This window comes from Aquarana catesbeiana, linkage group LG01, assembly GCF_042186555.1.
Source record: "Aquarana catesbeiana isolate 2022-GZ linkage group LG01, ASM4218655v1, whole genome shotgun sequence".
NCBI classification, from domain to species: domain Eukaryota; kingdom Metazoa; phylum Chordata; class Amphibia; order Anura; family Ranidae; genus Aquarana; species Aquarana catesbeiana.
Genome location: NC_133324.1, coordinates 608,440,616 through 608,464,213, shown reverse-complemented (window position 1 = coordinate 608,464,213; position 23,598 = coordinate 608,440,616). Strand labels below are relative to the sequence as shown.

The 23,598-nt window shown below is 45.0% G+C and overlaps 1 protein-coding gene across 1 annotated transcript in view; it reads left to right on the top strand.

Annotated features, from left to right (window-relative positions):
- LOC141108677 (beta-1,4-galactosyltransferase 1-like) overlaps window positions 1-23,598 on the top strand; it is a 267,970-nt gene that overhangs the window by 137,447 nt on the left and 106,925 nt on the right. The window contains exon 3 of the mRNA XM_073600565.1: window positions 20,330-20,556. Coding sequence (XP_073456666.1) covers window positions 20,330-20,556 — 227 coding nt within the window. The remainder of the gene's footprint in view (window positions 1-20,329; window positions 20,557-23,598) is intronic.

Here is a 23,598-nt window from a genome sequence, read left to right as displayed (position 1 = left end):
TTCGATTCTTCGGTTCACTTGCTGAGTCTACTGACAAGCAAGTGAACCAAAGCTCTCACTCAACCAATCAGAAGAATGATTCTTCACAGAAGGTTGTCAGTTCCTGGGGACGTTTATTTGTATTTAGTTCCTTGCTCAGAGCACAAGCACAATCCTATTGTTGTGTCAGACTGTCAGACCACAATTTGTCAGATTAGCCAGCATCATCAATTTTGGTGACGCACAAAAAGCTGTGTAAATGAAAAGCAGATTTTTGTGCATGTGAACCTCATTCTGATGGACCAACTTCACAGTTAACATTGCTAGCCATCAGATTTTTCCATAGTCTTTACAGCACATGCACAGGAAAAATTATCGGATTTTACTACCGTGGTAGTAAAATCCAATCGTTAGGCTCCTTTCACACTTGTGCGACTTGAAAGTCGCGCAATTTTTGCCACTACTCTTACCGCTACTTTGATGCAATTTTGATGCGACTTGAAGCAATACCTACGTAATCTTGAGGTCTCTGCCTTAAGGCCCCTTTCACACGAGGCAGACTCCGCTTCCACGGAGTTCACCTCGGTCTGCCGACTCAGTGGGAGATTTCTCCGTTGATCTCCACTGAGCCGGCGGATGACAGGTCCCTCTCTGCTCACTGAGCGGGGAGGGGCTTGTCAGGCACCACTGCCGCCTATGGAGGGATCTCACCTGATCCGATCTGCCAGCGACGGACCTAGACGTAGGGCCATCCGTCTGCTTTTAGCGGATTGGACCGGGTCGGATGTCAGCGGACATGTCTCCGTTGACATCTGTCGCTCTATAGGCTAACATGGAGCGCCCGGTCAGGTCCGCCGTCAAAACTGACAGGCGGACCTGAACGGTCCGATCGTGTGAAAGGGGCTTAAGTCGCATCAAAATCGGACCAAAGTAGTGCAGTGACTACTTTGAAGTCGCTGTGACTTGAAGACGCACAGATATGAATGGTACTCATTGGAAATCATGGGGTACCACATGTCATGCGACTTTGTAGTCCCAAGTCACAGGACAAGTCACACAAGTGTGAAAGGGGCCTCATTTTGCACTGTAAAGTACTGGTGGTGACTCATGGTTCTTTCAATGTACTGTGTTCTAACAACTCATAAGATTCTTTAACTCAGTAATTCGTATAATTCTTTAACTCCGTGTACTGTGTACTCTTGACTCTTTTTAGGTTTGTATCCAGTTCCTGAGTGTCACTGTGCCTTGAGCATACTGATTGGTTGCAGGGAGGGGCTGAGCTCTTTCACTCTAGGATCATATAACAAGGCCTGCTCTGCTATGCTAGTATTGAGTGCATAGTGTACTGTTTCAAACGGATCAGTTCAGTCAGAGGAATCGATTCAATCAGTTCACTGAAAAGAATCGATTCAAAAGAACGATTCGTTCATGAACTGGACATCACTAGTCTCCATACACCTTGTTGCGTGCCTGTGTCTCTCCACCTGACGCGATGCAGGGGGTTGGACGGGCTCCCGCTGAGGCATACATGCCGAAGCAGGGACTCACTCTATCTCCCACACAGTCATCGCGTCAATGCTTGACACTGGCGGGGACCCGCCCCCAGCCGTGGGTATTTGTGGCCGGGGCGAGCTGGCGGCTCATTCCACACCTTTTATCCCAGGGAGAGGTTTCATGGACTGTTTACATCTCAGGTAACCCAAGGATTCTCACCCATTTACACTCACCAGCACACATCTACACTCATCCCAACTCACACACACACATCCATACACACATTCACCATACTTACAATACTGCAATGCATTGGTTTTTCACTTTTGACAAATATATTGTTCACTCTCATCCATTTAACCTCCTTTGGCAACATCTATTAGAAATTTAAGTGCAACTATTACATGCAGATGCACTTATACCCTTTTATTGTATATACATCACTGTTGATACACTTAGTTATTTGTTGCAACACTCCCCATCATCCACCCCTTATTTACTTTCATATACCTGACATCACATCCCTTCTCATTTCTTCACATTTTACCTCATCTTTACCTCTCTTTATTTACTTTTCTTCTTAGAACCCGACGTGTCCCATGGGCCTGCCTCTTCTCTGGCGGTGTGTCATGGCTGTCCAGCCTGTCTCCCAGCTTCTCTTGTCCATGGCTCCTTCTTTGGTTCCCCTTGGGTTCCTGGGGGGAGGGGGGCTTGCCCCCACCTCAACCCCGGGGAGACGGCTCTCTCAGAGCCATCGTCCCAATTCATCTTGGGCAATTGCTGGGCTATATATATATGTATACACATATACAGTCAGGTCCATAAATATTGGGACATCGACACAATTCTAATCTTTTTGGCTCTATACACCACCACAATGGATTCCAAATGAAACAACAAGATGTGCTTTAACTGGAGACTTTCAGTTTTAATTTGAGGGTATTTACATCCATCCAAATCAGGTGAACGGTGTAGGAATTACAACAGTTTGTATATGTTACTCCTACTTTTTAAGGGATCAAAAGTAATGGGACAGATTAACAATCATCCATCAAAGTTTCACTTTTTAATACTTGGTTGCAAATCCTTTACAGTCAATTACAGCCTGAAGTCTGGAATGCATAGACATCACCACATGCTGGGTTTCAATTCCTGGTGATGCTCTGCCAGGCCTCTACTGCAACTGTCTTCAGTTCCTGCTTGTTCTTGGGGCATTTTCCCTTCAGTTTTGTCTTCAGCAAGTGAAATGCATGCTCAATCGGATTCAGGTCAGGTGATTGACTTGGCCATTGCATAACGTTCCACTTCTTTCCCTTAAAAAACTCTTTGGTTGCTTTCGCAGTATGCTTCGGGTCATTGTCCATCTGCACTGTGAAGCACCGTCCAATGAGTTCTGAAGCATTTTGCTGAAAATGAGCAGATAATATTGCCTGAAACACTTCAGAATTCATCCTGCTGCTTTTGTCAGCAGTCACATCATCAATAAATACAAGAGAACCAGTCCCATTGGCAGCTATACATGCCCACGCCATGACACTACCACCACCATGCTTCACTGATGAGGTACCCGACAAAACTTCTGGAGTGAAAAAAGAAGAAGAGGTGCCTCACAATATACAACAAAAGTATCTAATTCTCAATAACATCCCTCAATTCATTTTTATATAAGGAATAATATATCTCGATACTCTTCTCTTCCCATCACTCTGGTACAAGTTGATCTTGGTCTCATCTGGATGTTGTTCCAAAAGCTAATCTGGCCTATCTGTTTTTGAGGCTCACCAATGGTTTACCTCTTGTGGTGAACCCTCTGTATTCACTCTGGTGAAGTCTTCTCTTGATTGTTGACCTTTACACACATACACCTACCTCCTGGAGAGTGTTCTTGATCTGACCAACTGTTGTGAAGGGTGTTTTCTTCACCAGGGAAAGAATTCTTCGGTCATCCACCACAGTTGTTTTCTGTGGTCTTCCAGGTCTTTTGGTGTTGCTGAGCTCACCGGTGCGTTCTTTCTTTTTAAGGATTTGGCCACACCTAATGTTTTTGCTATCTCTCTGATGGGTTTGTTTTGTTTTTTCAGCCTAATGATGGCTTGCTTCACTGATAGTGACAGCTCTTTGGATCTCATATTGAGAGTTGACGGCAACAGATTCCAAATGCAAATAGCACACTTGAAATGAACTCTGGACCTTTTATCTGCTCCTTGTAAATGGGATAATGAGGGAATAACACACACCTGGCCATGGAACAGCTGAGCAGCCAATTGTCCCATTACTTTTGGTCCCTTAAAAAGTGGGAGGCACATATACAAACTGTTGTAATTCCTACACCGTTCACCTGATTTGTATGTAAATACTCTCAAATTAAAGCTGAAAGTCTGCAGTTAAAGCACATCTTGTTCGTTTCATTTCAAATCCATTGTGGTGGTGTATAGAGCCAAAAAGATTAGAATTGTGTCGATGTCCCAATATTTATGGACCTGACTGTGTGTGCGTGTGTGTGTATATGTATACGTTTATGTGTGTGTATATGTATATGTATATATATATATATATATATATATATATATATATATATATATATATGCTACACCATAGGTAACGTATAAGATCTCAGTTCTCTCTTGAAGAGTACATGGTACACCCTTTTGGTTCTGATTTATTTATTTATCTTTCCATCTCACCCTATAGCCAAAGTCTATGCATCCTACTGATGATTGGCTGTTAACGCCATGAAACGCGTCGAGTTTTGACTCAAGGATGCCAAGCCAAGCTTGTTTTAAAATTAAAATGAGGAATTCTGTTAATCTTATTGAATGTTTACATCTATCATGACAATTATAAGTATTGGATCTGTATTTGTATTTAATACATTTTTTATCTGTCTTTGCCTGTACCAATCATGTTTATTAACCAATTGACATCCGCGCTATAGCCGAATGACGGCCACAGCATGGACCTGAATTTCCGGGAGCCTGTCATATGACGGCCTTCCCTGTGCACGCACCCTGTGCGAGCCCTGTAGGGCCTGCACGGAGTGCGCTGTGATCACTGAGTCACTGAGACTCGGGTGATCATCGATCTGAGTAAGGGGCTGGTCCCGGCCCCTTACCATGTGATCAGCTGTCAGCCAATGACAGCTGATCATGTGATCAAAACAAAAGCTCTGTGATCGTTTTTTTTTCTCCTCACACTGACAGCGCAATGAGAAAAAAAGCAGATCATCAACTTATCTGCAAGGGACATCGGTCCCGAAGAGGAAGAGGCAATTCTTCCTCATATGTGCCACCAGTACCCCCTGTCAGTGCCACCTGCCATTGTCACCTCACAGTGCCCACAGTGCCCACCAGTGCCACCTATCAATGCCCATGAGTGCCACCTATCAATGCCCACAAGTGCCACCTATCAATGCCCACCAGTGGTGCCAATCAGTGCCACCTAGCAGTGCTGCCTATCAGTGTAACCATTCAGTGCCTGTGACAGACCTAGCCGGGAGAGAGACTTTTTGAGGTGGTACTACTGTGGATTCGGGTCCTGGTCCCCCAGAACACACAGACTCTGGGGACCCTGGATTTGCCATATTAGAAATAGTGGCTGATTCATAATGCTGATACAGATACTGTTAGGAGATGCTGATGTAAATTCCAGCACCTGTCTGTCTGCTGTCTGCTAGAATGTGTATTGTAAATAAGTCTCTAGTATGGGATCTAAGAGTCATTAGTTCCCCATTGTTGTTTGTGTTTAATTAACTCTGCTGTTGTGATAATGTTGATTGGATTTTCTGAACTACAAGACGGCCAGTCTGACCTAAAGGTCATGTCTGAGTCATCTAGGCTGTCTAAAGGGATTAGTTAATTAGCCCATGTTAATTAGGTTACAGGTGTATTGTTAGAGTAATATGAGCTGGAGGTATGCACATCCACTTTTATGACCCGTACACACGGTCGGATTTTCCGATGGAAAATATCCGATCGGAGCGTGTTGTCGGAAATTCCAACCGTGTGTGGGCTCCAACGGACATTTTCCATCGGATTTTCCGACACACAAAGTTGGAGAGCAGGAGATAAAATTTTCCGACAACAAAATCCGATCGCGTCAATTCCGACCGTGTGTGGCCTGTTCCGACGCACAAAGTGCCACGCATGCTCAGAAGAAATTCCAAGACGGAACAGCTCGTTCTGGTAAACTTAGCGTTCGCAATGGATACAGCACTTTCGTCACGCTGCAATGTTCAAAATGGTTTAATACAGCGCAATCTCTTCTTCTTTATAATGTGACAAGAATATATTGGTTTTGCTGCTCATATTCACACACACTTCTCACAAACTTATTTCTTTACTATTTATCGTGATTCCCTCAATATATTTTGATTTCTCACATCTAACAACATATTTTTGTATATTTTTTATATATTTTTTGGCTTTAATGTAGATTCTTTTTTGTGTTACATAGTAGGTGTTACATAGTAGGTGAGGTTGAAAAAAGACACAAGTCCATCAAGTCCAACCTATGTGTGTGATTGTATTTTTTTTTTTTTTGCGATTTTGATTTGTACTCCCGAAAATTTTTGTGTGTGTTTTCTGTGTCAAGTTCCCACAACACCATTGATATGTTGTTCTATTTAATCTGTAGGAGATTGTTTGGTGTTGTTGTCTCTTGTTAATTTCACATTTTATGTTAGAAATGTACCTGAATCGTCACCAACAAACTGTCCTTTTTGGATGAAAACACACAGGAGAGTAGAATTTATCTAAAAAATTTTATTAAGGGGTCACAACTAAACAAAGAGGGAGGCAACGCTGGATAAACTGCAGAAGTGGGTGAAGCCTTGGACCCCCAGGGCAGACATCAACTTTTTTTAAGCAAAATTGGTGGCCTGAGGAGTCCATATATAAGGGAGGGCAGTGTGGTCCAGAAGTCCCAGAGATCATGAACAGCAGCAGATGACATCTGTGTCCCCAGGCTGTGGTCATACGAGAGACTGCATCTTCTGTCAGACCAGACTGAACTCAGGGCTATCACTCTTTGGTCTTCCTTCCACGCTGTGGCTCTGGTGGTGGAGTTGTGGCAGCAGGAGGAGGAGGAGGATCGTCCATCTCAATGACATCCATCTTGGGTGTTAGTTCCTCACTCACCCACTTACGTAGGACTTTGTACAGAAGGTCCTCACAGAGCCTGCGTTGACCCTCCTGCATGCCCTGCAGTTTGGTGGCAGCCATGCAGGCAAAGGCCTCTTCAGGAGTTGGTAAGGCTTTGAGGGACGCAGAAGCCTCCTGGATCAGCCTGAACGCTGAATCCTGCACGGGACTCGGAGTGGCCTTCCTGGCTCGTTTATATGGCAGGCGGAGGGGAGGGACCTGAGACTCAGTCAGGCTGCGACTGGTCCCTGGCTTCTCTTGGCTGACACTTAGCCCCGCCTCCTCCTGGCTGCAACTAATCCCCGCCTCCTCCTGGCTGCCACCAATCCCCGCCTCCTCCTGACTGCCACATTCCACAACCTCCTCCTGGCTGAGGTCTTCCTGTGTATGAAAAAGGGACATATTTTTAGTATTTTTTCTATCAATCACACACAATTTTCACCTCCTGACTGTTGCAAATTGAATGTTAACAAATATAATAGACTATCCTTCTGAGCCCAGCATTTTTCATTTGTGTCCCAATTTTGGGTGCCCACTACTGTCTATTGATATGTAAAACACTTTTTTTTTATCAGCAATTAGCGATCAATAATAACATCTAGTAAACATCATTTATTTATTGCCCAGAAATCTGTAGAAGAATGCTATACCTGACTCCAGCTGGGCTCCTCCACTTCTTCCTGGCTGGAAGGCCCAGATTGGACATCGGAAGCCTCAGCTGGGATGGAAGGAAGAGTGGAAGGAAGAGTAGAGAGGGATTCCCTGACTTCAGTGTGGTCTGACAGAAATCGCAGTCTCTCGTAGTACCACAGCCTGGGGACATAAATGTCATCTGCTGCAGCTCCGGACCTCTGGGAATCTGTGACCTTCTTGCGCTCCCTAAGATAAGTGCTCCTCAGGCCACCAATTTTAGCTTTTAAATAGGGGATGGTTGCTGTGGGGACCACCGGCTGCACCAACTCCAGCAGTTTCTCCAGCGCTGCCTGCCTCTTTTGTTTATGGTTATAGTGGGGGTGTCTCACTTGCCACAGACAGGGCAGCTCCCTGTACTTGTCTATGAACAGGGGCAGGAAATTGTGGTCGTTGAACCCATCCATTTTCTCTGCAAGACACAACACAAGACAAACCCTAATGTCAGGCCAAACTCCCCTAATCTTGTTACAATATAGGCTTCCATTTCGAAGCAGTATAGGCGCAAGTTTAGATCTTACCTTTGTTATCACGATCGGCGTCTCCGATGCTCCTTCCTCCGCTCACAGATCGTACGTAATACGCACGTGTGTTACTCTTTATACACACTGCGCATGCGTATAACTCCGCCCACCCCTGACGTTCTTTCTAGTCTATTCCCCGCCCCTTTTCGTTCAGCGCAGTGGGGGAAGAGCACATGGCGGATAGACAGCAGGTGCGTGCTAATTGTAGCAACAAGGAGGAGGAGGAGGAGGAAAGGCCGGAGCCTGAAACGTCCCGATCCAGAAGGAGATTTAACTCAAATATGTCCTTTGGGGAGATATTGGAAATGGTGGACATCCTGAAGAAGGCCGACTATGATGGAAAGTATGGGCCTTACCCCAACCCCAATATACGAAAGGCCAAAATCATGGCGAAAGTGGTCAGGAGTCTGCACCGGAATTTCGGGGTACGACGTTCGAAAGATCAGCTCAGGAACCGGTGGTCGGACCTGAAATTACGAGAACATGAGCAGTACCGAAAGATCCGGAGAGTGCTGCAAAAAAGTAAGTAGTTGTGCTGTGTTCCTATTCTTTTTGTGTTTATTACGTTCGTGCTGCTCCATGTGCTTTTAGGAACTGTTGTACAGTTTAAAATGGCAACTTTGTCTGGCAAAGCAGCTGCCATTGCGGCCTCTTCCCTCGGCTCAATGGCATCAGTCACTCCTTCCCTAGCCCCACCATGTCCTCCTCAGGAGTCTCCCGAACTGTTTGATCACAGTGTTGGGTACATTCTCCAGGAGGATGCCCAGCGTTTTGAAGGTTCTGATGATGGTACCCAGCTAGAAGAAGGTAGTAACGTGAGCCCAGAGAGACGGGGTGCCCAAGAAGGACAGTAATCTGGAAGTCATGTTCCCCCAGCTGCAGCATACTGCCAGGTTTGCTCCAGTGATGAGGGAGGGGGTGATGAGGTCACTGACTCCACGTGGGTACCTGATAGGAGAGAGGAGGAAGAGGCACATCTCCAATGAGGCAGGATGCCCTCCAGGGGCCAGCTTAAGGGCAGCACACCGACTGCATCACACCGCAGAGCTCCGCATTTGTGCAGGGCGCTGCTGTCTCTGTGCGTTATTCCAAAAGTACTTTGGTGTGGGCCTTTTTTGAGACGAGTGCATCAGATCCCACCGCTGCTATTTGTAACATGTCTCAAGCGTATCTCGTGTGGCCAAAACATCACCCGCTTGGGCACCACATGCTTGACCAGACATGTGTCGACCTGCCATGCAGTTCGTTGGCAAGCGTACCTAAAAGACTCACACCAAAGAACAAAGCGGACCTCTCTTTGCTCCTTATCAGCTGGGATCTCCAACCCCACTATACCTTCAGTCCTCTCTGAAACCTGCACTGAGAGGAATGAAGGTGTAGAATTAGGTGTGTCACAGCCAAGTACTTGCGGGCAATCTGCTATCAGTACACCGACGTTAGATTGTACCAGGCAAATTTCCCTGCCCCAGCTGTTGCACCACCGAAAGAAGTTCGCTCCCAGTCATCCACATGCCCAGCGGTTGAATGCTAGCTTGGCAAAATTGCTAGCACTTCAACTGCTGCCTTTTCAGTTGGTAGACTCTGCCCCCTTCTGTGAGTTTGTGGAATGTGCGGTTCCTCAGTGGCAGGATCCCAAACGCCACTTTTTCTCATGGAAGTCAATTCCGGCTCTCTACCGGCATGTGGAAGGCAATGTCTTGGCCTCGCTGGACAGGGCGGTCAGCGGTAAGGTGCATATTACCGCTGACTCATGGTCCAGCAGGCATGGACAGGGACATTACCTATCTTTCACCGCACACTGGGTGACTCTTCTGGCAGCTGGGAAGGATGCAAAACAGGGCGCAGTAGTGTTGGAGGTTGTTCTTCCACCACGCCTCAAAAATTCTACTAGTGGTGATTCTGCCACACCTCTCTCCTCCACCCTTCCTCTTCTTCTTCCTCCATGGCCTCTTCCTGTGCTGATTTGTCCTCGGAACCAGCGGTGTTCTGTAAGTGTTCAAGGGGCTACGCAAGCACGCAGGCAAAAAGATGCCATGCGGTGCTTGAGCTCGTGTGCTTGGGGGACATGAGTCACACTGGCGCAGAGATTCTGTCAGCTCTGCAGGGGCGGGTTCAGAGGTGGTTGATGCCATGCCAGCTTAAGCCAGGTATGGTGGTTTGCGACAATGGCACCAACCTCCTCTCCGCCCTCCGACAGGGGCAACTGACCCATGTGCCCTGTTTGGCTCACGTCCTTAACTTGGTGGTGCAGCGGTTCTTGGGCAGGTACCCGGGCTTGCAGGATGTCCTGAGGCAGGCCAGGAAAGTCTGTATGCATTTCTGCAAGTCATATAATGCCAGTGATCTGCTGGCTGACCTCCAAAAGGAATTTAACCTGCCCAAGAACCGCCTAATCTGTGACATGCCCACCAGGTGGAATTCAACGTTGGCCCTGCTGCAGCGGCTGCACATGCAGCAGAGGGCCATCAATGAGTACCTATGTGACTATGGCACCAGGACAGGGTCAGGGGACCTTGTTTTTTTTTTTTTCCCATGCCAGTGGGCTATGATCAGGGATGCATGCACTGTCCTGTCACCATTTGAGGAGGCCACGAGGATGGTGAGCAGTGACAATGCATGCATCAGTGACACTGTTCCTCTTGTCCACCTGTTGGAGCACACGCTGCGTGGAATAATGGACAAGGCACTTGAGGCAGAACAGAGGGAGGAAGAGGTGGACTTCCTTACCTCTCAAGGCCCCCTTTATCCAAACAGTGTTCCTGCGTGCCCGCTGATCACACAGGAAGAGGAGGAGGAGGATTGTGTCAGCATGGAGGTGGAGCCTGGCACTCAGCATCAGCAGCAGTCTTCAAGGGATTATTTACAGTCCGAAGAAACCCATGGACTTGTACGTGGCTGGGAGGAGGTGGCTGCGGATCATGTCGTCCTTAGTGACCCAGAGGACTCCGGACCGAATGCCTCAGCAAACCTATGCTGCATGACCTCCCTGATCCTGCAAAACCTGCAGAAGGATCCTCTTATTCGTGGTATCAAGGGGAGGGATGATTACTGGCTGGCAACCCACCTTGATCCACGTTACAAGGGTAAGGTTGCGGACCTTATCTTGTCGTCGCAGAGGGAGCAGAGGATGAAACATCATCGGGAGGCCTTGCAGAAAGGTTTGTGCAACACGTTTCCAGAGCCTGGGAGGTTACATTTTCCTGGACAACGTATTTCTGAGGCTTCGGTCAGTCACAGAAGGATCGGTGGAGAAGGTGGCCGTCTGACCGATGCATTCAGACAATTTTTTGGTCCGCAGCCCCAAGGTCTGATCGGTTCCAGCAACCATCGCCAGCATCTGATTCACATGGTGCAGGATTACCTAGGGGCAAGATCAGACTTGGACACCTTTCCCACCGAAAATCCTTTGGGTTACTGGGTCTTGAGGATGGATCACTGGGCAGAGCTTGCACAGTATGCAATTGAGTCTTGGATCACCAGCTACCAAGCACCTGATGCTGATGTAACCGATTGATTTTTTTTAAATGTGAGATCCCTTCAAGACTGCCTATGCTGATGCTGAGTGACTATCCTGTTATGCTGAGTGACAATCCTCTTTCTCCTCAATTTTAATGCTGATAGCTTGTAAGAACATTTTTGGTTCTGGGCATCGCCACCAGTGGCCAAGGCCCAACTTTTCACCCCCTGTTTAACAGGGGCATATAATTACAATTTTTGATGCAATACTTTGTAGCAGGGCTCATTCCTGCGCTCCAACTATAGTATCTGTGAGGGGTTGCAGTGTTGTGGCACCAGCACCAGTGCCCAAGGGCCAATTTGTCAGCCCCTGTTTAACAGGGGCATATAATTACAATTTTTGATGCAATACTTTGCAGCAGGGCTCATTCCTGCGCTCCAACTATAGCATCTGTGAGGGGTTGCAGTGTTGTGGCAGCAGTGGCTAAGGCCCAATTTTTCTACCCCTGTTCAACAGGGATATGTAATTACAATTTTTATTTTTTTTCACTTTAAAAGGTTTTTTATTGAGTTTTTCAATATCATACAGAGACAGGGTTAAAACAAAAAAGAGAAAAATGTAAACAAATATAAATAACAAGTATGAATAGGAAGCACAGAGCCAGAGTGATCATATTCAGAATTACAGTAATATATACATACAGATGCTTATGTATACTTGTATTTGCTAGTCCATATCACCCAACATTTGTCGAATTTATCACAAGTAAGTGAGTTAATTGCTAAGAGACGTTCAAATGTGTAGTTTTGTTGTACTTTTCTGATCACATCATTTATATTGAGTGTTAGGGTGTTTTTCCAGTTTTAAAGTACCAGGGACCTAGCCACTATTAGTATATGGGTGACTACGTGTCTCATGTTGTGCGGGAAGTTTTCTAGTCCTATTAGTAAGATAGCCAATGCGGGATTTGGGGATGTGAGTATTCCTGTAATGGACGAGATGAGTTTAAGCATTTTATTCCAGAAGCTAATTACGCTGGGGCACTCCCAGAACATGTGGAGAAGGTGGCCTTTGTGTCCACATTCTCTCCAGCATAGGGGTGACGTGTTGGGAAACATTTGTGCAATTCTGCATGGGGTATATTGCCATCGGTTAATCACCCTTATTGAGGATTCCCAGTGGCTGATACAGCGTGAGGTACGTTGTTTAGTTTGAAAGATGAATTTCCATTGGTCTTCAGTAAGCGTTTTTCCTATGTCTATGTCCCACCTTATATGTACTGTGGATTTTTTGAACACTCTTTTGTTTTGTAGTGTGTTGTAATACAGTGATATGCCCTGATTGCATTTTGAACCTTGGGTGAGGTGTCGCCATATAGAGGTCGGGAGTTTGAAGGTACGTATTGGGTTTCTTTTCATAAAGTGAGATACTCGTAAGCACGTGAAAAGCATATGATGTGACATATTATGTTTTTTTCATAATATGTTCTGCCGATTGTGTGGTATTGTTTGTGAGAAGGTCCTGTACTTTTGTTATCCCATGGGCGGGGAGTGCTTTCAAGGATATCATTGGAATATTATCTTCAATCATGCTTAGAGGAAGAGTGAAATCTATGGTCTCGCTGTTACTAAGTGTGCGTGTTAGGAGGAATCTCCAGGCTTGTAGTGATATGATGATAGTTGGGGGTAAATTTCTGAGATTCCCAGGTAGCCAGTTGTCTCCTAAAAGGGCCGTCTGCAGGTCTGGTAAGGGAGCTAGATATTTTTCTATGTCTACCCATAGCGGACTATCTGTGGACGAGAACCAATATTTGAGTTGGTCAAGTCTAGTTGCCCACGTGTAGTCATGTATATCTATTAGGCCTGCTCCCCCTACAGATTTATGGGGTATTAGGTTGGGTTGTGAGCATCTTGCTTTTTTGGGTCCCCATAAGAGTTTCCATTGAAGATTAGAGAGGGATTTAAGATAATGTGCCGGAATAGCTAGTGGAAGCACTCTGAACATGTACAAAATTTGAGGGAGAATCAGCATTTTAAATGCTGCTAGCCTACCCAACCAAGATAATTCTTGTTTTGCTATATTACAAGTTTGAGTTTCTATTTTGGATATGAGTGACTTCATGTTAGTGTCCACTAGTGAGGTAATATCATTAGTTAGGGTAATGCCCAGGTATGTTATTCCGTTAGTGCTCCATGCATATGGGAGGGATTGTTGTAGTTCAAGATGATCTGCATTCGGTACACCCAAGTTAAGTATGAGGGATTTTGAGAAATTCACCTTGTAATATGAGATATCACCAAAAGATTTCAATATTTCGTGTGCTCTTGGGTGGGATTTTAGTGGGTTTGATAGCATCAGGATCACATCATCTGCGAATAAATTGATGACATGGTGGAAGGAGCCAAAATGGAATCCATGTATATCAATATGAGTTCTAATGGCCTCCGCCAGGGGTTCAATCATGAGGTTGAAGATCGTTGGTGATAAAGGGCAACCCTGGCGGGTACCATTAGTTATCTGAAACGGTATGGAGAGCATACTGGATGTGTACACCTGAGCAGAAGGGTCATTGACATGTACTTCCAGTGTACCCTGTCAAATGCCTTCTCTGCGTCAATTGAGAGCAGCAGAGAAGGCGTTTGATTTTTAACAGCATAGTGGATTATATTAACCATTCTCCTTGTTGCATCTGAGGTTTGTCTCCCCTTCATGAAGCCCATCTGGTCGCGTTGTATAAGGGATGGAACACATTCCTCTAGTCTTTGTGATAAGAGTTTTGCGTATATCTTTATGTCTGTGTTTAGTAGGGAGATTGGATGGAAATTAGGTGGTGTATTAGGTTCTTTGCCTGGTTTGGGCAGAGTAACTATGTAGGCCTTTAGCATTTCTGGGGGGAAGGATGATGTGTCTGCTGCTTTTGTAAAGACCTGTTGCAGATGTGGTGTAAGGTGTGATTTGAATATTTTAAAGTATTCATTGGAGAACCCATCAGGTCCTGCCATTAGGTAGTGAGGCTAATGCATTTTCTATTTCGGGTATAGTGAATGGAGCGTTCAGTAAGTTAATTTGGGATTCCGATAAGGAAGGCAGCTTCAGGTTGTGAAGGAAGTTTTGTATGTTTGGTGGAGTTGGTTGGTGTGTGGTAGAGTCATCTTTAATATTGTACAGACTACTGTAGTAATTAGCGAATTGGCTGGCTATATCCTGTGGATTAGTGATTTTATGTTTGAGGGTGGGGTGTATCAGATGAGTGATTCTCGATTTGGATTGTACCGCTTTTATTCTACTGGCCAAGTATTTGCCTGCTCTATTAGCATTGGCGTATGAGTTCATTTTTAGACGGCGCAGGTGGTAGTCATATTGTTGGGTCAATATATCTCTTAATTTGTTCCTCTGTGTAGAGAGTTGTTGTGCGAGATTAAGGTCAGGCGTTAGTTTATTTTGTGATTCTAAGGAATGTATATCAGTCAGAATGGAGTTGATATGGGCTGTGTGTTGCTTCTTTTCTCTAGCACTCAGCTGGATTAGTATTCCCCTCATATATGCCTTATGGGCGTTCCATAGAGTAAAAGGGTTTACCGAATTTGCGTTATCATGAAAAAAATTGCTAAGGTGTTGAGATATGATTGTGGACGTGCGGGGTTCTTGTAATAATCTGATATTATTGTGCCAGATGGGTGGAGAAGAGGAGACAACCTGATCATTGATAGTAATAGTAACAGCTGCATGATCAGACCACGTGATATCGTGGATCTGTGCAGAGGAAATTTTCTGTAATAACCATTTATCAGTGAGGAATAAGTCGATTCGTGAGTAAGAGCAATGCCTGTGGGAGAAAAAGGTGTAATCTCTAGCATTCACATTTAGGCAACGCCAGGTATCAAAGAGTTCTGCACTGTGAATAGTTTTATTCAGGAATGAGTTACTATTCATTTTGGTATTTGTCCTATCTAGTTTCGGGTCCACAATGTGATTAAAGTCACCGCATAGTATGAGGTTGCCATATAGGTGGGACTTCGTCTTCTTGAGAAGCCTGTTGAGAAAACAGTTTTGGTGTGAATTTGGTGCATATAGAGACACCACCGTATATGGAGTTGAATTAATATCGCCCTTGAGGATGATATATCTGCCGTTAGCATCCAGAATGGTTTCTTTATGTTGAAAGGATAACGTGTTTCTCAGTGCAATTAGAACTCCTCTTTTTTTATGTCCTGGCATGCATGCCAAAAACACATGGGGGTACTCTTTGTTGGTGCATGTCGGGGCTTTGGATTCCTGAAAATTAGTCTCCTGGACACATAGTATGTCTGCCTTGTGTTTTAGGGCCTCGGCCCACATGGAGCGCCTTTTGGTGGGGTGGTTTAAGCCCCTAGCGTTGATAGATAGGCAGTTAATGGGCATGGAGATAATTTCGGGGATTGTGTGGCGTCATTGTGCAAGATATATACTCACTGTGGCCAATTGTATCGTCCAGCAAGGCAGAGTTTATTCTGTTTAGTTCCGGATCGTAAATGGCGTCTACTACTGGTCGGCATGCTTCCATCATAAAAAAGGTAAAAGAAAAAAACAACGGAGAAGAAACAAAGTTAATGTTGCAAAGTTAATGAACTTAGTAAGAAAGGGATCCATAAACAGATCCATATGCAGACGTAACTGCTGCTTAGGTGCTGGCGGGGAGAAAACAGGGATTGAACTTGGATACCCTGTATCCGGAGAGAAGGAATGGCATAAGTCGTGTTCCGTTTATGCATTTCCACCGGCATTTTTCTTAGGTTGACGTATGCGTGCAACTACTTGCCAGTCTTCTTGTATCGGAGTAGGTGTAGGAGCATGGACAGGTGATGGAATATGGGCTGGTATTATACCCCATTGTTGTAATACTGCAATGCCTTCATCCAATGTGGAGATCAGGACTGACGTACCATTGTGGGTAACGGATAGCTTGGCGGGGTATTTCCACTTGTGGATAATGTTGTGGTTTCTTAAAGCCTTGGTTATTGTCGCAAGGTTGCGACGTTGTTAGAGAGTGTGTCTGGACAGGTCTGGTAACAGCTGCAGCTCAGCGTATTGCAGGTGTCTGTTGTCAGGTCTACGTGATACTATCAGGAGTTGTTCCTTGATATGATAGCAGTGTACCCTGAGTAGCACATCCCTGGGAGTATTTTCTGGAAGGAAGGAAGGTTTGGGGATACGGTGGATGCGATCCACAATAGGGTCCTGTGGAGACAGGGATGGGATTTAGGGTGGAGAAGAGCGTTTGGGTATACGACAGTAGTTGTGTAGCAGGAACAGATTCAGGTATCCCCCTAATCTTGAGATTGTTCCTCCTGGAACGGTCTTCCAAATCTGCTACTTTTGTTTTCAGCCATGCGATTTCTTCTATGTGGTTGCTGTGTGCATCCACCATTATGTTGAAGGATGAGGTAAAGTCACTCATACGTTGTTCAATATGGCCTACTCTGCTTCCCAAAGCCTGCACTTCCCTCTGACAGTGGTTGATTTCTGCTGTCATATCAGCATGTAATGAGGCTTTGAGTGATAATAGCATGTCCTTTAGGATTGTATCTGACACCGGTCTGTCAGAAGTGGGGAAAGCTGCTATAGGGTCTGGTGCCTGTGTTGTAGCTGGCACATCAGTGGTGTGAGGCCTGCTTACCTCCATGTCAGGGTCCATCAGCGGTCTCTCAGGGGAAACAGTCCTTTGTTTCTGCTTTACTGGGCTCCTGGTGGACGGACTGGATGTCCCAGAGGAAGACCCGCTATCCAGTCGGGTGTTTAGTGACTCGTTTGGAGGACCGGAGCGGCCATTTTGTGTGGATGCAGCCCGCTGTTCTTTTTTGCTCATACTCGCGCCGGCGCCATTTTGGTGATGATCGCGCGCTCGGAAGAAATCCTGTAGTTTCTGCGGATTCTGAGGATTTTTCCTGTGCCTAGGCATATCGGTGAGCACAGCGAGTTCCAGGGATTCCGTGGATGGATTGTGAGGCAGGGATGATGCCGGTGTTCGCGGATGTTTTCGGATTCTCTCTGGCGGCCGAGCGGAGCGCTTACATTAACCGTTCATGTTGGAGCTCGGTCGCCATGCCCCCAGGTGTAATTACAATTCTTGATCTAATATTTCACAGCAGGGCCCATTCCTGCGCCCACCAAGAGTAACTGTGAGGGCTTATAGTGTTGTGGCAACAACACCACCACCACCACCAAAGGCCCAATATTTCTACCACTGTTCAACAATGGCATGTAATTACAATTCTTGATCTAATATTTCACAGCACGGCCCGTTCCTGGGACAGAAAGTGAGGTGAAATCTTCTGAAGAGGTGCACAGACAGCAAAACAAATGTCACAGGGGTGATAACCCTTCCCTATGTTTTCCAAAAAGCTTAAAAATAGATTTTTTGGCTGGAGCTACACTTTAAAAATGTACCAGTTCAAAATTACAAACAGATTCTACTTAACAACAAACCTACAGTCCCTGTCTTGTTTGCACGGCCTGTATACTGCTGTTCAGAGTATATAGGGCCTGGGGGCCCCACGACTTTCCTTTTTTTAATTTGGGTGCGGGGTTCCCCTTAATATCCATACAAGAAACAAAGGGCCTGGTAATGGACTGGGGGGGGTACCCATGCCGCTTGTCTCACTGATTTTCATCCATATTGCCGGGACCCGACATTACATTAAAGCCGCAAGCAGTTTTAATTGACTTTTATTCCTTTAACCACTTCAATACCAGGCACTTAGACACCTTCCCGCCCAGACCAATTTTCAGCTTTCAGCGCTGTCGCAATTTGAATGACAATTGCGCGGTCATGCTACACTGTACCCAAACAAATTTTTTATCATTTTGTTCCCACAAATAGAGCTTTCTTTTGGTGGTATTTGATCACCTCTGCGGTTTTTATTTTTTGCGCAACAAATAAAAAAAGACCGAAAATTTTGAAAAAAAACACGTTTTTCTTTGTTTCTGTTAAAACTTTTTGTAAATAAATACGTTTTCTTCTTCAGTGACGGGCACTGATATGGCTGCACTGACGGGCACTGATACGGCGGCACTGATGGGCACAGATGAGGTGGCACCGATGAGGTGGCACTGATGAGGTGGCACTGACGGGCACTGATGATGGGCACTGATAGGCGGCACTGATGGGCACTGATAGGTGGCACTGATGGGCACTGATAGGTGGCACTGGTATGCGGCACTGATGGGCACTCATAGGTGGCACGGATGGGCACTTATAGGCGGCACTGATGGGCACTCGTAGGTGGCATTGATGGGCACTCGTAGGTGGCATTGATGGTTACTTATGGGTGGCACTGATAGTTGGCACAGATGGGCACGGATGGGTACTGATAGATGGGCACTGATGGGCACGGATGGGCACTGACAGGTGGCATGAATGGACACTGATGGGTGGCACTGATGGCATTGCTTATTTGCAGTGATGCCCCTAAGGGTGGCATTGCTGGGCATCACTGCAACATAATTGTGCCAATCAGTGCCCATTTGTGGGCACTGATTGGCACAGATTTGGCACACTGGGCACATGTGGATGGCCATGGGGTACATACCTGGCCATCCACATATTTCCCTTTCCCTGGTGGTCCTAGTGGCGATCCCTGGTGGTCCAGTGTGGTGATCTGCGGGGGGGCTGCGCTGATAAACAACCAGCGCAGACCCCCCCTGCCAGGAGAGCCGCCGATCGGCTCTCCTCTACTTGCGTCTGTCAGACGCGAGTGAGGAAGAGCCGATCAACGGCTCTTCCTATTGACAGCGTGATCAACCGTGATTGGATACGGCTGATCACGTGGTAAAGAGCCTCCGCCGGAGGCTTTTTACCAAGATCAGTGTAGCGGTGTGTCAGACTGACACACCGCTCCACCGATCGCCGCGATGCGCGCCCCCGGGGGCGCGCTGCGGCATGTTATCCTGCTGGACGTCATATGACGTCCAGTCAGGATAACAGAACCACTTCCCGGACGTCAATCCGCTATAGGGCGGGCGGGAAGTGGTTAAAAATGTAATTTTGGAAACACGCACCACTTTACAGGCATACTATAGACACCCCCCAGGTACGATATTTAAAGGAATATTTCACTTTTTTTCACTTTAAGCATCATTAAAATCACTGCTTCCCAAAAAACGGCCATTTTTAAAACTTTTTTTTGCATTGATACATGTCCTCGGGGGCAGGACCCGGGTCCCCAAACCCTTTTTAGGACAATAACTTGCATATTAGCCTTTAAAATCATCACTTTTGATTTCGAACTTTCGAGTCCCATAGACTTTAATGGGGTTCTAAAGTTTGCGCGGACTTTAGGTCTGTTTGCAGGTTCTGATGCGAACCGAACAGGGGGGTGTTGGGCTCATTCCTATCTGTCACAAACGCTTCTGCTACTTTTATAATACATGACACCACTTTGAGTGCTATATTTTTGCACATACAGTAACCCTGTTGCTGTTAATGTCCGACTCATGAGGGTTCCTTTTCATTGCTTGTACATATTTGGGATGTTGGCAACCACAAATTGCTGCTAAAAATTTCCTCTTCAGATAGTTAAGTTGTACTTTAAAATACAAAAATGTTATTAAAAATGCTTATAGTTCTGATTTATTGCACCCTGAAAAAAGTTATTGCTTAGTATGAATATATTGTATTATCAATGAGCTGTATCTGCTAGAATTTGCTGGTTGAAAAATAACTGTAAACGTAAGCGTGGTTAGTTACATAGTTTAAAATGAAAAAAAAGACACAGGTCCATCCAGTTTAACCTATGTGTTTATGTATGTGTGTAATTTCTGTTCAATAACAATTATCATATCCAGGTATAGTATGCTTCCTGAAGTTAGGGTGATGTTTTTTAAGTAAAGTTACATACTGTATATGCAAGTCACATTGTTCTGGCATTGAACAGTTTAACGGTGTATGGAGTATTAGGGCAAAGGCTCAAGCTGTTGTACAGTGCAATATAAGAATTTGATAGGAGTGATCCTAATCTTTTCAAGGCCTTAAATGCATAACCATTTTGTGCATTTTTGTCTTCTATTAGGTCCTTACCACATTGCAATGAATGTGTCTCTTGAAAACAGAATAATTGAAAATGCAAATTTACCACTTGGTGGTCACAGCAAGCCAGAGAACTGCACAGCACTTCAAAAAATCGCTATAGTGATTCCCTTTCGAAACAGAGAACAACATCTTAAGATCTGGCTGTACAACATGCATCCTTTTCTACAAAAACAGCAAGCCGACTATGCTATTTATGTGGTGGAACAGGTAAAAACAAAATCCCTTTCATTGTTAAATTAATCCTGCAAAACAGCTATTGTAGTAGAAATGTATCACAAGATATCAAGTAAAAGTGAGGCCACATACTATGCATTTAGCCCGTGTGTGTCCAATCCCAGCACTTTCGTGTGTACCAGCCCTGCTACCTGCAGCCTGTCAGATCGTTTGGCTGGACACTGCACTTGTATCTCCCGGGTGCCTTAAACTGCCGGGATTGGATGCACATACGCTAAATGTCTATTGTCATTGTGGCCTAAATCCATCAACTTGCCTAATGCCGCGTACACAGGAGCAGAATTTACCTTGGAAAAATCTTGGATGGTTTTTCCGAAGGAATTACACTCAAGCTTGGTTTGCATACACACGGTCACACAAAAGTTTGCGGAACTTTTGACCGTCAGGAACACGGTGACGTACAACACTACAACAAGCCAAGAAAATGAAGTTCAATGCTTCAGAGCATGCGTCAAATTGTTTCCGAGCATGCGTAGGAATTTTGCATGTCGGAACTGGAAGAACTTTTTCCGACCGAAAAATTGAGAACATGCTCTCAGTCTTTTGCTGGCTGGAATTCCGCCAGTAAAAATCCTATGGAGCATACACACGATCGCATTTTCAGACCAAAAGCTCTCATCTGTCTTTTGCTGGCCGAATTTTCAATCGCGCGTACGGGGCATTAGTGTAACATTTTTAAATTAACTAATTAATGCTTTCTAGAAAATACCTTCTAATAATCTCGTCTTTCTTCTCTTTCTATAAAATGACATGGCAATAGAACTCATACTCAACTGCAGTATTTCATTTAGAGAAATGTATGTAGTTGTAAGATATGTTGGTGTAATGATCAGAGAGAGTTGGGGTTCATGTCAACAGATGTTGTTTTCCTGCATTTGATGTGCGTTTGGAATGGCCAGCAAAATTTTAGTGACTTTAATTGGGCAATACACATGGCAATTCAAAGGCTGTGTGTTGACCTGCTGCATTTCTTTTGACACAGCATGTACTGATAGGGCCTATTCACAGAACAAACGAATAAGCCTGGACGGCAGCACTCAGATACAACACCTTTATTCGATTAAAATCAAACGTACAGCAGTCAATCCATATGGTACAAAAGAGGTAGGGCCTATTCACACTTGTCTGTTTTTGAGATAGCAAAACACATGCATTTTGCCGCTGATAATGGGTAGAAATCACATTCCCATTTTTTTCTAGGGTTAGTTCACATCTAGGTGCTTCAGTTTAGTGTAAAAGAGAAAAGAAAATATATGGGCCTAGGTATATCTACATGTGTGCAATACCATGCCCGCTGCATATGCACAGAAAAGTGTGAATCCACGTGTGTTTGAGCTTCAGGCAAACCGCTCCCTTTTCTTGTAAACACTCTGCCTTGCGTTTGAATGCAACTGCATAACAAGATAACAGGATATCATCTTTGAAAGGATTATCTTGTATAATTACAAAATGTATAGTGTAAGGTGTGTGATACATAAAAAATATTAGAGGAGGCCCTTCCATAGGTTGTGTGTAAGGATGAGCTCAAGGTTCGGTCCAAACACAGTGGATCTCAGTGGATGTTAAAGTGGAAGTAAACCCACAGATTTCGCTGTTTCCCTAAACAGTTACGTACATTCAAGGCATGCCTTGAAAGATAACAGTTACAAGTTTGCTTTAGCTCTGATGTGATTTGTCCAGCCATCACACTTGTAGCAACATAGCAACTTGCAGAACAAACAGAGGCTAAAATGGCAGCTTCCTTGACTGTAAAAGAATACAATTTTTGTCCCACTTTAAGGAAGCAGGCAGGTGTTGGCGCTTGGAAACCAGTGACAACACCGAACACATTCATTTACAGGCCCAGAATTCCTGGCCATGTAAACAAAGGGGCGGGGATAGTGCTGACATCACTGACCAAATAAGGCCACATGATATTTGTGCAATGACATTGACTGACTAAATATGGTTGTGGCAATATATGCTCAATTACAGTTTATTACCCGGGAACCCCCATCCCCTGTTTACGTTTAGCAGTGGGAACCAAGAAATGTCATTCAGCACAAGCGAGTGACAGGAATGGACTGTGTTGGCAAGATATTTTTCTTTCTATGGGTTGGCGGGCTTCCATGTTTACTGTGGATCTTCATTGCTGGGCAATGTGATTGACAACAAATGTTGTCATAGAACATGGGACATTTGTGGGGGTTTTTTTGTTAAAGGACCAGTCAAAAACTGTGATGTTAATTTGTATGGTTTACTTTTTTGTGAACGAGTAGGGTTATGTACCCGTGATTCTGCTATCCTGGTTCTACCTATCTCAGCACACTTTCAGTGTCACTTACAACTCCATCTCCTCCGCTCCCCTTCCTCTTTCTGTTGGGGTACCCCAAGGCTCCGTCCTTGGGCCTCTCCTATTCTCACTCTATACCTCTTCCCTGGGCCAGTTGATAACCTCCCATGGCTTCCAATACCACCTCTATACCAATGACACCCAGATCTATCTCTCCACTCCTCAACTCACCCCCTCGATCTCCTCACGGATCTCAAACTTACTGAATGACATATCAGTATGGATATCACACCACTTCCTCAAACTTAATCTTTTTAAAACTGAGTCTGTTATATTTCCTCCTTCACGGTCCCCCCCCATGAGTTCACCATTAATATCAACAACACAACCATTGGTCCCTCCACACATGCCAGGGTCCTGGGTGTAATTCTTGACTCTGACCTCTCCTTCAGCCCCCATATCCAATCACTGGCTAAATCCTGCCGCCTTAACCAGAATTCCTGACCAGCAACAAACAGAGAATATAGAGCGCCAAAAAACAAACTCTCTAATAGGGAAGCTGCCAACATGAAAGAGTGTACTCACAGAACTCAAGACAAAACTGAAATAAATAAATATGTGGCACTACCTCATCTAGAATAAGGTAACAAATGAAAACGGTATGTAATGAAAAAGTAAAATGAAATGAACTAAACAATCTTCCAAATGACTAATAAAAAGAAGATAAATGACAATGGCATAAA